Source organism: Manis pentadactyla, chromosome 13 (assembly GCF_030020395.1).
Source record: "Manis pentadactyla isolate mManPen7 chromosome 13, mManPen7.hap1, whole genome shotgun sequence".
NCBI lineage: Eukaryota > Metazoa > Chordata > Mammalia > Pholidota > Manidae > Manis > Manis pentadactyla.
The window spans coordinates 22,854,137-22,869,284 of NC_080031.1; the positions used below are offsets into that span (position 1 = coordinate 22,854,137).

General features: G+C 40.4%; 2 protein-coding genes across 2 annotated transcripts; one reads left to right on the forward strand and one right to left on the reverse strand.

Moving 5' to 3' along the window:
* The first annotated feature begins 5,859 nt into the window (after positions 1 to 5,859).
* LOC118915935 (olfactory receptor 4S2-like) lies at positions 5,860 to 6,795 on the forward strand. Its single transcript, XM_036892345.2, has one exon. The coding sequence runs from the start codon at positions 5,860 to 5,862 to the stop codon at positions 6,793 to 6,795; it is 936 nt and encodes a 311-aa protein (XP_036748240.2).
* A 3,983-nt stretch (positions 6,796 to 10,778) lies between these two features.
* On the reverse strand, positions 10,779 to 11,705 carry LOC118915925 (olfactory receptor 4P4-like). Its single transcript, XM_036892339.2, has one exon. The coding sequence runs from the start codon at positions 11,703 to 11,705 to the stop codon at positions 10,779 to 10,781; it is 927 nt and encodes a 308-aa protein (XP_036748234.2).
* Between the last annotated feature and the right edge of the window lie 3,443 nt (positions 11,706 to 15,148).

The window sequence follows — 15,148 nt, forward strand, 5'->3', positions numbered from 1 at the left end:
TACTTTGTTCTTAGAACTGCTTTTGTGGAATCCCATAACTTCTGGACTGTTATATTCTTGTTTTCATTTGTCTCCATGTATTGCTTGATTTCTGTTTTGACTTGTTCATTGATCCATTGATTATTTAGAAGCATGTTTGGTTTCCACGTGTGGTGGGTTTTTTATTGTTGTTTTCTTCATGTAATTTATTTCTAGTTTATACTTTTGTGGTCTGAGAAGTTGCTTGATACAATTTTAATCTTTTTTAATTTATTAAGGCTCATTTTGTTGTCTAGTATGTGATCTATTCCAGAAAATGTTCTATGTACACTTGAGGAAAATGTGTAACCTGCTTCTTTCGGTTGGGATGTTCTGTATATATCTGTTAAATCCATCTGATCTATTGTGTAGTTTAGGGCCTCTGGTTCCTTATATATTTTCTGTATGATTTATGTAAGGGGTGCATTAAAGTACCCTAATATGAGTGAATTGCAAACTATTTCTCCCTTTAGTTCTGGTAGTGTTTGTTTTACATATTTAGGTGCTATTATTTTAGTTACATGCACGTTTATAATTGTTATATCCCCTGTTGTGCTGATTACTTTATGTTTGTGTAATGTCTTTCTTTGCCACTTGCGTTTTCTTTGTTTTGAGGTCTACTTTGTCTGATATAAGTACTGTTATTCCTGTTTTCTTTCCCTATTACTTGCATAAAATATCTTTTTCCATCCTTTTATTTTCAATCTACATATGTTCTTAGGTTTGAAATGAGTCTCTTGTAGACACATATAGATGGGCCTTTTTCTTTGTCCATTCTGCCACCCTGTGTCTTTTGATTGGTGCATTCAGTCCATTTACATTTAAGGTAGTTATTGTTAGGTACGTATTTATTGCCACTTCAGTAATTGTTTTATGTTGGGTTTTTAGTTCCCCTTTGTTCCTTTTTTCCTCTCATATACTCTTCTCTTGTGATTTGATGGTTTCCTTAATATTATGATTTTTTTTGTGTGTGGATCTATTATAGGCTTTAGGGTTGTGGTTATCATAGGGTTCATACACAGTTCCTAAATATATAACTCTCTATATTAAGTTGTTGGTTACTCTATTTCAAACACAATCTAAAAGTTCTTCTTTATTTTTCTTCTTCCTTCACATTTCATTAGATGTCTTAATTTGTATTTTTTGTGATTCCCTTGTCTGATTTTGTGTATTGTTTGCTTTACTACTTTTGTTTTTTAACTACATACTTGTTTAGTAAGTAATTGGTCTACTACCTTGACTGTAAGTTCATTTTCAGTTATAAAAAATACTTAGGCTAAAGAACATTTCCATCTACAGAAGTCCTTTTAACATATCCTATAAGGCCAGTTTAGTGCTAGTGAATTCTTTTAACTTTCATTTTTCTGGGAAACTTTTAATCTGCCCTTCAGTTGTGAATGATACCCTTCCTGGGTACAGGGCATCTTGGTTGAAGGTTCTTCTGCTGCAATACAGTAAATATTTCATGACCTTCCCTTCTGGCCTGTAAATTTTCTGCTGAGAAATCTGTTGATAACCTTATGGATAACTGCCTGCCTCTATTTTGTTGCTTTTTATACTTGATCCTTACCTTTAATCTTTGCCATTTTTGTTATTTTGTATCTTGGTGTTGCTTTCCTGGGGTTCCTTATGTTGGGTCTCTGTGCACTCCAGGAACTTTTTGTCTATTTCCCTCCCCAGACTGGGGATGTTTTCCACTATTATTTCTTCAGTGAGACTTTGTACATCTTTGTCCCTCTCTTCTCCCTCTGATATCCTTATCATGTGAATATTGTTTCATTTGTGGTGGTCACACAGCTCTTAGCATTCTTTCATTCCTAGAGTTTCTTATTTCTCTCTGTTCCTTGGAATAGCTGTTTTCCTGTTCTCTAATTTCCATCTCATTGATTTTCTCCTTTACTTGCAGCAATCTATTATTCATTCCCTCAATTGTATTTTTCATATAGTTACTGTATTTTTCTGCTTTGAGTAGTTCATTTTCAAATATTCTCTTTGTTAAAGTTATCCCTGAGATCATCCATTCTTTTCTGCAGATCAGTGAACAAATTTATGACTTACTTTGAAATCTTCTTCAAGGAGATTGGTGATCTCGGTTTCACTTAGCTCTCTTTCTGGTGTCTTCTTCTGTTCTTTTGTTTGAAGCATATTCCTTTGCTTCCTCATTTTGTCTGCATTTCCATGTTTCTTTCTTTGTGTTAGATAGATCTCCTCTTTGCCTAGAGAGTAATGGATTTATGATGATGGTGTCCTGTGGTACCCAGAAGCTCAAGACTCTGCTCTCCAGCTCCTGGTTCTCCTTTGCAGTGGAGCACAGTTACTGTTGATTGGCTGTGGGTAGAGCCACCTGTCTGCCTGTGTGCTGGCAGTGGCTGAATTCTGTAAGCAGAAGCTGACAGCTTGCCTCAGTGAGCCTTTCATGAGCCAAGCATTAGTGCTTCTTCTGGGATCATTGTAGGTGGGGCTGCCCTGTGCCTCTTTGAACTGCTAGCCTTGTGGTATGGGTGGGGCAGGAGCACAGGGGAGTGCAGCATGAGGCTGTGCCACCAGTAAGGGTGTAGGAGTGTTTGGAGCTGGTGCGTCCCCAGTTTGTCTGAGAGAGGGCTCGGAAAGCTGGGAAAGCTGGGAAAGCTGCCCTCTGCCTGCCAGGCAGGAAAGTCTGATGGCTGTTTGGTCAAGTATATCAGGAGGGAAGGTGGGTGCAGTGAAGTACTTCAGGGCTGAGCTACCAGTGAGGGTGGAAGAGCATTTGGGACTGGCTTCCATGACTTCCTGACAGTTGCCCTGTGGGAGGGCTGGGAAAGCATTACCTACCTGCCCTTTCTCCTCGGGAGAGAGCTCCCTCCAACCCCCATGCCTCTGCCACCCTTCTTGCTGCTGGTAAATCTTTCAAATTGCCACCTCTGTGTTGCATCTCAGTGGGACTGATGGAGCTTGACTGTTCCCCACAAGTTATAGGTGTCTCAGCTTCCCAAAGTATTCCAGCTCTCCCTGGTGTCCAGCCTGATTAATCACCAAAGCTCAATGCATTCTGTATTCGTGTTCCCAGGGCAGATCTCCAGGGCCAGGTGTGCCCCCTCCATGCTCCATTCTTCCCCCTCCAGTTTATGGGCTAGGATGGGGGAAGGACTTGGATCCAAACTGTTCACCATACTGCTCTTCTCTTTGTGGTCTTCTCTTCTTCATCAAGTGTAGATGGTCTGTTTGAAGTCTTCAGGTCATTTTCAAGGTTAGCTGTATTTCTGTCCTTCTTTGGTGTGTATGTGGGATGTGGTTGCCTTCCTACTCTACCATCTTTTCCCCAAAGTCCTGATGGGCTTTAAATTTAACAAGCAAAGAGAATTAGAAAACTTATTTTTAATTAAAAAGATATCTGGAAGTTACAGCTCATTGTTAGTTCTCTGACGTCATTCTGATAATGCAGGGAGACTTTGAGAGAAGGGGTTTCCCCAAGGTCATTAATATTTTGCATCATTCTCTTTAAATAGACCTTACAAGAAGTAAAGAAAAGAGCATTTGTTGCCAAAGACACTGTGAAATGGCGGTTTTCAGTAGTCAAGAGACAGAATCAGGAACAACAAAGACTTGACTTGTACCAGCCTTTGAGTTTGGGATGCCAGGGCTTCTCTGGTACTAATTATTCAAAGAGCAATTTCTAAGGCATAAGTCTACTTTCTTTTGGATAGCTCTACCTACATGAACAGAAGAAATAGAAAAATAAAGCAAAACCCCAGCCCTGGACAAAACTGGTGAGATTTTTGTTCTTCTAATATTTATGCAAAAGGTTTGTAGAGAAAGGGAGTTCAATCAAATTACCATATTTTGAATGCTTGTGATATAATTGCAAGATATCATTCTCAGAAAGAAGGGGAGAATAAAATTATTGAGATGATAAGAAATAAAATGCATCTATGTATGATCATGAGATGGGATAGCATGAATGTGAATAAGAAAATACCAATAATTTCAAAAGAATTTGGGGCATTATCACATTTAAATGCTCAGAAAGTGGATGAAGGAATTGATTCAAGGAGAAAGAAGGGTTCCTCTAGGAGATTATGGTGTGGACAATGGAGGTACAGTTCCCAAGCTAATATTTCAATGCTTAGTTTATTCTAGATGAGAACCAAGCAACATAATTCACAGTTGTCAAAAACTGCTATGACTGGACTTTCTTAAATTGAAGAGCTCACACAGTAGAGAACAGTAATCTTTTCAACATTCAGAAATAAGAAACAAAGAGAATGAACAAGAAAAACAGAAGGATGTGCTTCAGGACAAATTTGAGTTATTTCTACTACTGTTATGACTATTGTTAGTATCCTATTTTTTACTGTATGAGAGAAGGCACACCTGCATTGCCTACTATTTCAACTGTAATATGCAGACCTGGGGAACCCAGCCCTGTAGTTTTCCAAAACCTGGAGAGTCCACAGTGAAGAGCAAAAGGACAGAGAACAGCAAAGTTTCAGTAGGAGTTCTAAGCACTAAACTTGACAGATCTGGAGGGGATGTGACCTCAGGTGAATGAAATTTCTCATGATTACTTATGATACTGTGTAATTCTATCCTAACCTATATGATTCAAGGAATCATTTATATCTGTGGCATGGTTTGACAAGGAATCATTTATATCTGTGGCATGTAAACCACTGAAATCAAAATTATTCCATGCAAGTCAAATGCCTCACTAAATTTCACCACTGAAGGTTTCTCCTTTTAAATTAAAAATTGTCTTCTTCTTTAGCCAATTTAAAGTATGTTTCACTGACAACTTCCTCCAGGAATTTTAGTGCAGCCTAAGTGGAACACCTAATATAAACCACCACGACTTAGAAGATTAAAAAGATGAATGAAGGAATGGTGAGATGAAGGACAGAGTCTTTCCTTTTATTCTTTTTTCCTGCTTGCCTTCTTTTTCTGTTTTTCAGTTAACAAAAAAAAAATTTAATACCAAGTAAACATATTTATTGGGGTATCCTCAGCATTGAGTTTGAAGATGGAGAATATACCAGAGATTTCATTTCCCCTCCGTTTGAATCAAACAGGTCTTGATGTGTCCCCAGATTTCTTTTATTGCTTTATATATATATATATATTTTTTAATCTCTGCCTCCTTGTCAGGGTTTTTTTTATATTCCAGGCTGACACAGCTGTTTAAATATCATATTCAAAGTAACTATTAATATAACAGGGAAATTGAAACTCTCTCATTTCACAAATGGAATAACAGAAATCCTGTGACACAAAAGGATTTATCCAGCACCATTATCTCAGAATCAAATTTGTGTCATTTTGGTCCTCTCTCTACCACATGACACCACCTCCTGACAGACTAAGAGCTTGAACACTCAGGGAATATTCAGAAGGGAAAATGTGTGCACATATACTCTTCTGTGTCAACAATAGGACAAACTTTACCTAAAAGATAATTAATTGTTACCATGTTGCCAAAAATACAAGTTGTTTCAAAATTGTGCACAATGCCTTAGAAAGAACAAGAACTAGCAAATTTTTAGAACAAACAGAAGAGAAAACCTCAGTAAAAGGTGAGGGAAGTGAGACTTCTGCTTAACGTGTGACATACAGAGTTTGCTTTCTCTCCCTGGTCTTTGTTTCCTCATCTCACGTGAACAAATGGACTATGACGCTGAGGGGATGAGGGGGATATGCGCACGTCAATATCTTCAAGTATGCATGCCAAGCGTCTGTCAGCACCCAGTTTCCGTTTTCAGCTATTGTGAGCATGCAAGTGTTTTGAGTTAGAAGTAAATGTTGTTGGTCCTGTTATGTTTTTCTTTCAGATTATCAAATTGTCTCCTGGAACTCTGGGCTGCTAATTCTATGGAAAAAATTAACAACATAACTGAATTCATTTTCTTGGGTCTTTCTCAGAACCCAGTGGCTGAAGAAGTTTGTTCTGTGGTGTTTTCTTTCTTCTACACAATCATTCTCCTGGGAAACCTCCTCATCATTCTGACAGTGTATGTGGGTGACCTTCACAAGTCTCCGATGTATTTCTTTCTCAGCTACTTGTCTTTTGTGGATATTTGTTACTCTTCATTCATAGCTCCTAAGATGATTGTTGACCTATTAGCCAAGAGAAAAACTATCTCTTATGTGGGGTGCATGTTTCAACTCTTTGGGGCTCATTTCTTTGGGGGCACTGAGATCTTCATCCTTACTGTAATGGCCTATGATCGTTATGTGGCTATCTGTAAACCCCTGCACTACATGGCCATCATGGACCGTGACAGATGCACTAAGATGTTGCTGGGGATCTGGGTAGGTGGGTTCCTACACTCCGCTGTCCAGGTGGCTCTGGTAGTCCAGCTGCCCTTCTGTGGACCCAGAGAGATCGATCACTACTTTTGTGACGTGCACCCTGTGCTGAAACTTGCCTGTGCTGACACATACCTTGTGGGTGCTGTTGTGACAGCCAACAGTGGTACCATCGCCCTGGGGAGCTTTGTTATCCTGCTGATCTCCTACACCATCATCCTGGTGTCCCTGAGAAAGCAGTCAGCAGAAGGCAGGCGCAAAGCTCTCTCCACCTGCGGCTCCCACGTCGCTGTGGTCATCATCTTCTATGGTCCCTGTACTTTCATGTATATGCGCCCTGATACTACCTTTAAAGAAGATAAGATGGTGGCTGTATTTTACACAATTATCACCCCCATGTTAAATCCCCTGATTTACACACTGAGAAATGCAGAAGTAAAGAATGCAATGAAGAAACTGTGGGACAGGAAGGTTTTCTGGGAGGCTAATGGAAAATAGTTGTAAATAAGCTGGATGCTCTTAAATGTCCCCCATCTGTACAACGAAGAGAGTAATAGCAACCATACAGGGTTTCCTTGGCAGAACACACAAAAGAATAACACATTCTACAGAAAGAAGGTATTATTTATCTAATTATAATTATTTGTTTTAAAACATATATGTAATAATAAATGATGATACTGGTTCTAATGTTTCACATTCAGAAAGTTTTCTGAAATATCTAGGACAGAAAAATCATACTCAACTCAGAAATTCAGCATGATCATAGTTGCATTCAATACATATATGTTGTGTGAACAGAAAAAACATACAGGGAATATGACAGCTCTCAGAGCTAAAGCATTCTGTTGTCAGCTAAAGCATACAGTGAAAACTGAGCCCAGTAGGTTGGAATGGCAAGAAGGTGAGTGCAGGATGTGAAAGAGAAAAATCACAGGCTTAAAAAAACAGATGACCTGTTATCCTCTTGGGAAAAGCTTTTCTTTTCTCTAGGACTTCTTTTTTGCTTTTTAAATAAAAGTGATAAGAGATTAGGAGAAGGATTACCTCTAAGATACCCACTTTAATTGTAGCATCCCACTAATGTGCTCCTGCTGAGTCTAATCTCTCCTTGTAGTCTGTAGGCAGCAGTCCCTACTAATGTAAGTGACTACTAGAAAAAACTAAAGAAAATGAGTGAAAACAAAGACATCCATGAGGAATAGGTCACTCTGTGTCTGTCTACACGGTAATCACAATTACCTGAAATGCATGGTTGGGAAACTATTTTCCCTAATAAGCCTAACTCAGTACAGTGAGACATTTGCTTCTTTTACTAACATGACCTGATTTCCAGCTGTGGATTCCAGAGACACTCATTCCAAACAAGCAAATATGTCTTTCCTATGTGAAATGACATTAAACTAAAGATACATTCATCCTTCACATCCAGCAAGCTGGGCTTTTCTTCCTTTAACAAATAAACACATCCCTGATCATCTCTCTACCATTGTTTCATTGTCTTTTCAACAATCTGATTATTCAAGTTACTGCCTATCCCTGGGTATGTGTTTATGGCTATGGAATGTGTCTGTTCGTATACTCAAATTATGTTAAGGACAGCGCATAGTTAGTGCTTTGTTATAAGATGGAAGATGTGACTTGGATTAGAGCCTTGTGGATGAAAATAAATGGCAACCCTCCTCATTTACCAGATGAATGAATTAACTTAATTCAGTGTGGAAACAATGTCTCTAAACTCCAACCAATGGCTTTCCTTTTGTCCATTGAGTAGGAACTACCTTTTTCTTACATGCTACCATGCGCAGCTCAATTGAATATATAAAGATAGCTTTCACAAGCCTCCATACGCTGCCCTTTTTCATTTAAGCATATCCAGGAGATTAAAACATTTACCACCTGTCAGAGTCTCCAGAACTTCATCATTTTTATGGGACCTGCCTGGGAACCCCTCAGTTTTACAGCATCCTGGTGTGTCCACTTCTTTCATGGGGACCAGCCGGTTCTGTTTCATTATGAGCTATGGTGTAACTTCATCACTTGATTCAGATCATCAAAACACTGTTTACATTTTAGTGTAAAAACTCAATCCACAATGTAGAGAGAGAGAGAGAGATGATGCTGAGTTGCATAAGGGGAAATATTTGGTCAAACACTACAATTTCAGCAAAGACTAAGATAACACTGACACTTTATAGAAAAGAATAATAAGAGCTACATGGCATATTTCTGAGCCCACCTCGAGGTCTGGAATTAAGGCCAATCAAGCCCAATGTATATAGGCTGACACCAGCTGCCCATGGACACATGAGTGAGAATTAAATGCTTGTTCTATGAGCCCCAAGAGGTAAGATGGCTTGTCACACGGCACTATTGATCTGGCTGACCCAAGAACAGCAAGATCAAGTTGCAGAAGTGTGGATTCTGAGGCATATTCTTTTTTTTTCTTATGATTTCTTTTTTTATTGTTAGTTTTAATTATTTTTATTTTGGTATAATTAATATAAAATAGCCTGAGTAATATTATGGTTACTAGATTCCCCCCACTATCAAGTCCAGACCACATACTCCATTACAGTCACTGTCCATCAGCATATTAAGATGCTATAGAATCACTACTTGCCTTCTCTGTGCTGTACTGCCTTCCTTGCTGAGGCATATTCTTAAATTGATAGAACTTCTAATAACTTTAGTGCATGTTACTTTTAATGGAAGAGTGTAAAAGGCCAAGCTAGAGAGAGTGGACATGAGAGACAGCATATAACCTTCATTATACACACAAATGTCAAAGCAGAAATACCTAACTCTGCAGCCAGCCTGTCTCCTGCTACTTTGTCCATGGAGAGCACATAGGGAGGGGCAGAATGTTACCCATGCCTGGGAGGATTCCTTTTACCCCTCCTTTGTTGATAAATTATAAGAGAGTTTAGAGAAGATAAATGTGAGGCATGTTCAAAGACACTTCTGAAAGACCCATCTTCTTCTGGGGGAAACCACATAGTAAACTTAACACAATAAACACATTTAATTCATTACCAAAAGATGTGGCTTACATACACAACAGTAACAGCACAATTAGACATCAGCCTAAGCAGCTCTACACATTTCTGTTCAATTCCGTCTTCCAGAAGTGGACAATCCTACAAGGAGGTATTTGCCACCAGATCAACATCAAACACAACAATGGCTTGATCTGCTATCGTCTTTCTTATATGGTTTTCAGTGTACTTCATTATTTTTCTGTCTCTCCTTAGGTTCTAAGTTCCTTAATTTTCTAGGCAGTACACTGTTAGGGTCATTTTGGAAGAGAAAAAATACTGCTGAAACCTTCATCAACCTTGGCTATTTTCTGAAAATGCACTTCCCACCTTAAAACTTGGATTCTTGTCACCAGTAATACTCGTAGTACACGCATTTCAATTTCTTAGTGGTGCGGTCAAGATTATGGAGCACCAGAAAAATATTGGATCTGTGTGTCTCATATGTGAAATGTTGGTGTAAACTCTCTCTAGGCCTCAGTTCTCAGGTCTCCTTTTACTTAAGTATTCTTGTACAAATAAGGGAACTCCTCAATGTACCAAAGATGATCCCAGTTGATGAACCAGTTTTTAGTTTGAATGGTGGAAGAAAACCTCAAAATATGCCTTTAGCATAAAGTGCTTTGAGTACTAATGAAATGCAACCAGAACACCCATATGTTCAGCTGTGTGTTTTCGTGAGCTCAGGTCCTTTCATATGGTGGAATATTTTCTAGGTAACCTATTTACCAAAAGCATCAGTTTGTATACTCATGAAGAATTTAAAATGAAGTTATAAGTACAGTCATTGAATTACATTTATAGAATTTGAAATGGGTGTTCATCAACCAATCTGAAACTTCTAATTCCTGGACTGTACCACCAATAGGTTACTAAGAATACTTCATAATGGTTTCTCTAAGTATAGTGTGGACAGTCTAACGGCATGCGCTGCATTATTTTAGAAGCATGATTTGTTAGTGAAAGTGTTAAAATTGACAAAACACTTGCAAATTTTTGCATTGTTTTATTTTTTAACTACAATGGATACCTCCGAAAAATAGAGGGCTTAGCACCTCTTTTTATCTGGAGAGGTGTCTCAGTCAAGGTATCTGTGTCCTAAAGCAGAGTTCAATTGCATAGCTATGCAGTGTTTACAATATCCTCTGATAAAAGTGCTTTAATACCCACTCTGCCTGTGATCATGAAGTATAAAATGTTCCAGAATGCCAGACCTAAGTGGCAGAAGGTCAGAGCTGGAAGGGACCTTCAGGTTGTCTGGTCCCCTCCCCTTGGCTTCAGCCTCAGGGCAGTAGCATAACAGGAAAAGCACGGCTGAGAGAGCTTCCTCCTCAAGGCTTGCAACCTTGGATGACAGCACATCCCCCCTGCACTGGCTTTATTGTTCGCATTGATGAATCTGAGGATAGAACAGATCCAGCAAAGGGCTGGACCACCAGCAGTTCATTTCCCTTCAAACAGTCTGTGTCGGCACCACACTCTCCTCACGGCATTCTTCATGTCTGTGTTTCTCAGTGTGTAGATGAGAGGGTTGAACATGGGGGCAATCATGGTGTAAAATAGGGCAAAAACCTTGTCATTCCTGACAGAATCAGCCATGGGAACATAGGTGAAGATGAGGGGCAGGAAGAACATGAACATGACAGTGATGTGAGACCCGCAGGTAGAGAGGGCTTTGCGGCAGCCCTCGGAGGAGCTGGTCCTCAGGGTGAACAGGATGATGTTGTAGGAAATCACCAAGGCAACAAAGGTCAAGATGGAAAGCATCCCCATTGTGGTGATGATCGCAATGACCAGAAGGCTAGTGTCAGTGCAGGCAAGCTTCAGCAAGGGGAATACATCACAGAAATAGTGGTCTATCTGATTGGGGCCACAAAAGGGAAGCACCATGATGACCAATACATGCAGGATTGAGTGGATAAATGCCGCGAGAATGGAGGCCACCACAAGGGCATAGCACACCCGTGTGCTCATGATGGCCGTATAGCGGAGGGGTCTGCAGATGGCTGCATAGCGGTCGTAGGCCATGGCCACCAAGATGAAGATCTCCGCAGCACCAAAAAAGTGGGCATAAAACATCTGGGCCATGCAGCTGTTGTAGGAGATGGTCTTCCTCTGAGCCAGCGAGTCTGTGATCAGTTTGGGGGACTCCGTGGAGGTGAAGCAGACATCCACGAAGGACAGGCAGCTGAGGAAAAAGTACATGGGCTGCTCCCTGAGGTGGCTGCCCCTGATGGTGAAAAGAATGAGCAGGTTTCCTGAGAGAATTGCAATATAGCAAAGTGAGAAAAGCACAAAGCAGGCAACCTCTGCATACTCATCTCTAAATAGTCCCAGGAGGATAAATTCTGTGATGTTCTCATGTCCCATTGCTTCTGCGGCTTGATCATTTAGAAGTGGCAGTTAATATACCTGAAACATCAACTTTTAAAAATTATTGTTTTTTTAAGGTTACTTGTTTATTCACTAAAGATAATTATTGTTCATGATACAATCGCTATAATTAGTGCTAAGGGTACAGCAGTGTACCGAGTATGTACACTTTCTACTCACAAGAAGAGTACAATTCATTAAAGAAGTCATATAGTCAGAAAAATAGCACATATAACACCAGTTAATTGGAATTTTAATCAATCCCAAAGCCTCAGACTTAACACGTGCAACAGAATGAAAATTTAAAAGGTTAAACGTTGTGTTTCAGGTTAATTTTGAGATGCAATTTCAGTATTATACTTCAGAGTGATTTTTGATTCTTGGCTTGTATAAAGCAGCAGTGCATTTCTCTGTTCTCTGAGGCCAGAGAGATCACTATTATTCTCAGTCCTTCCCAGTGACTAAATCTGTGCTGAATCCTGAAAGTCCCATAATGTCATCAGGCTTCAGTGAACTGGTAATTTTAAATTCTGGACCTCTGGTTGACAATTTCATAAAGTGGCTTCAGAACCATGTCATGAACATTTTTTTTTAAACTAGTGGAGAGAAATATCAACAATCAGATTATTGGTGAAAGGGTTGATCCATTGTATAGCATTCTGGGACATTTATGGTTTCCTGGAATTGGTGTTATTTCCCAGTTTTCTCTCCAGTCTAACCCAGGATTTTCCCTCATTTTTGCCCTTTAATAACATTTTCTGGAACTTCCTTTTAGGACTGCACCCTTGACGTACCAAACTGCACCTAAAAATTCTTTCTCACTTGCTCTGTGTCAGCACCTTGTATCTCTGAATTGCACCACTTTCTTTCCTACCAGCCTCACTGTTTGCTTATGGGCTCATATCCTGGAATATTTTAGTTAAAAATAACATGTTTCTGGGGGGGAGGGGCAGAAGATGGCAGTGTGAGTAGAGCAGCAGAAATCTCCATCCAAAACCACATATATCTATGAAAATATAACAAAGACAACCCTTCCTAGAATAAAGACCAGAGGACACGGGACAATATCCAGACCACATCCGCACCTGAGAGAACCCAGTGCCTCATAAAGGGGGTAAGATACAAGCACCGGCCGGCGGGACCCGAGCGCCCCTTACCCCAGCTCCCGGCGGGAGAAGAATAGACAGAGTGGGAGGGAGACGGAGCACAGGACTGCCGAACACCCAGCCCCCGCCATCCAGGCCAGAGCGCAGACACAGTGCATGTGCGGGGCCCTGGATACTAGGGAAACAGGGCAGCAAGAACAGTGAGCAGGAACCGGTGGCCTGGCGCTGGAGGACACCAGAAAAGCGAGTGGTCATTTTTTTTTTTTTCTGTTTTGTTTTGGTGAGCGCTTTTTGGAAGTCTTAAAGGGGCAGGGTGGGACACTTAATCCAGAGGTAGGGAATCCGGGGCTATCTGGGCACCCTAACCCCTGGGGTGCAGGGAGCAGAGAGGCCCCTTACGGAGATAAATAGCCTCCAGGCCACAAGTCCTCCAAAGCGACTCCACCACTTTGGAGCAGAGGCCCAAACCAGGAAACGCCCACAGCAACAGCGGAGATAAACTCCATAGCAGCAAGGCAGGAAGCAGAAACCCTGTCTGCACGCAGCTGCCCAGCACAAGCCACTAGAGGTCGCTGTTCTCCCAGGAGAGGAGTGCCACAAGCCAAAAAGAAGGGAAGTTCTTCCAGCCGTCACTCATCCCAGCTCTGCAAACTAATCCTATCACCATGAAAATGCAAAGCTACAGGCGGACAAAGATCACAGAGACAACACCAGAGAAGGAGACAGACCTAACCAGTCTTCCTGACAAAGAATTCAAAATGAGAATCATAAACATGCTGACAGAGATGCAGAGAAATACACAAGAGAAATGGGATGAAGTCCAGAGGGAGATCACAGATGCCAGAAAGGAGATCGCAGAAATGAAAAAAACTCTGGAAGGGTTTATAAGCAGAATGGATAGGATGCAAGAGGCCATTGACGGAATTGAAACCAGAGAACAGAAACGCATAGAAGCTGACATAGAGAGAGATAAAAGGATCTCCAGGAATGAAACAATGTTAAGAGAACTGTGTGACCAATCCAAAAGGAACAATATCCATATTATAGGGGTTCCAGAAGAAGAAGAGAGAGGAAAAGAGATGGAAAGTATCTTAGAAGAAATAATAGCTGAAAACTTCCCCAAACTGGGGGAGGAAATAATCGAACAGACCACGGAAATACACAGAACCCCCAACAGAAATGATCCAAGGAGGACAACACCAAGACACATAATAATTAAAATGGCAAAGATCAAGGACAAAGAAAGAGTTTTAAAAGCAGCTAGAGAGAAAAAGGTCACCTATAAAGGAAAACCCATCAGGCTAACATCAGACTTCTCGACAGAAACCCTACAGGCCAGAAGAGAATGGCATGATATATTTAATACAATGAAACAGAAAGGCCTTGAACCAAGGATACTGTATCCAGCACGACTATCATTCAAACATGATTTTGGGATTAAACAATTCCCAGACAAACAAAAGCTGAGGGAATTTGCTTCCCACAAACCACCTCTACAGAATATCTTACAGGGACTGCTCTAGATGGGAGCACTCCTAGAAAGAGCACAGCACAAAACACCGAACATATGAAGAATGGAGGAGGAGGAATAAGAAGGGAGAGAAGAAAAGAATCTCCAGACAGTGTATATAACAGCTCAATAAGCTAGCTAAGTTAGGCAGTAAGACACTGAAGAGACTAACCTTGAACCTATAGTAACCACGAATTTAAAGCCTGCAATGGTAATAAGTACATATCTTTCAATAGTCACCCTAAATGTTAATGGGCTGAACGCACCAATCAAAAGACATAGAGTAATAGAATGGATAAAAAAGCAAGATACATCTATATGCGGCTTACAAGAAACTCACCTCAAACCCAAAGACATGTACAGACTAAAAGTCAAGGGATGGAAAAACATATTTCAAGCAAACAACAGCGAGAAGAAAGCAGGGGTTGCAGTACAAATATCAGACAAAATAGACTTCAAAACAAAGAAAGTAACAAGAGATAAAGAAGGACACTACATAATGATAAAGGGCTCAGTCCAACAAGAGGATATAACCATTCTAAATATATATGCACCCAACACAGGAGCACCACCATATGTGAAACAAATACTAACAGAACTAAAGGGGGAAATAGACTGCAATGCATTCATTCTAGGAGACTTCAACACACCACTCACCCCAAAGGATAGATCCACTGGGCAGAAAATAAGTAAGGACACGGAAGCACTGAACAGCACAGTAGAGCAGATGGACCTAATAGACATCTACAGAACTCTACATCCAAAAGCAACAGGATATACATTCTTCTCAAGTGCACATGGAACATTCTCCAGAATAGACCACA

What these genes read in the sequence shown, in the direction of transcription:
- LOC118915935 (XM_036892345.2), top strand. Translation starts at nt 5,860, where the DNA reads ATGGAAAAAATTAACAACATAACTGAATTCATTTTCTTGGGTCTTTCT.
- LOC118915925 (XM_036892339.2), bottom strand. Translation starts at nt 11,705, where the DNA reads ATGGGACATGAGAACATCACAGAATTTATCCTCCTGGGACTATTTAGA.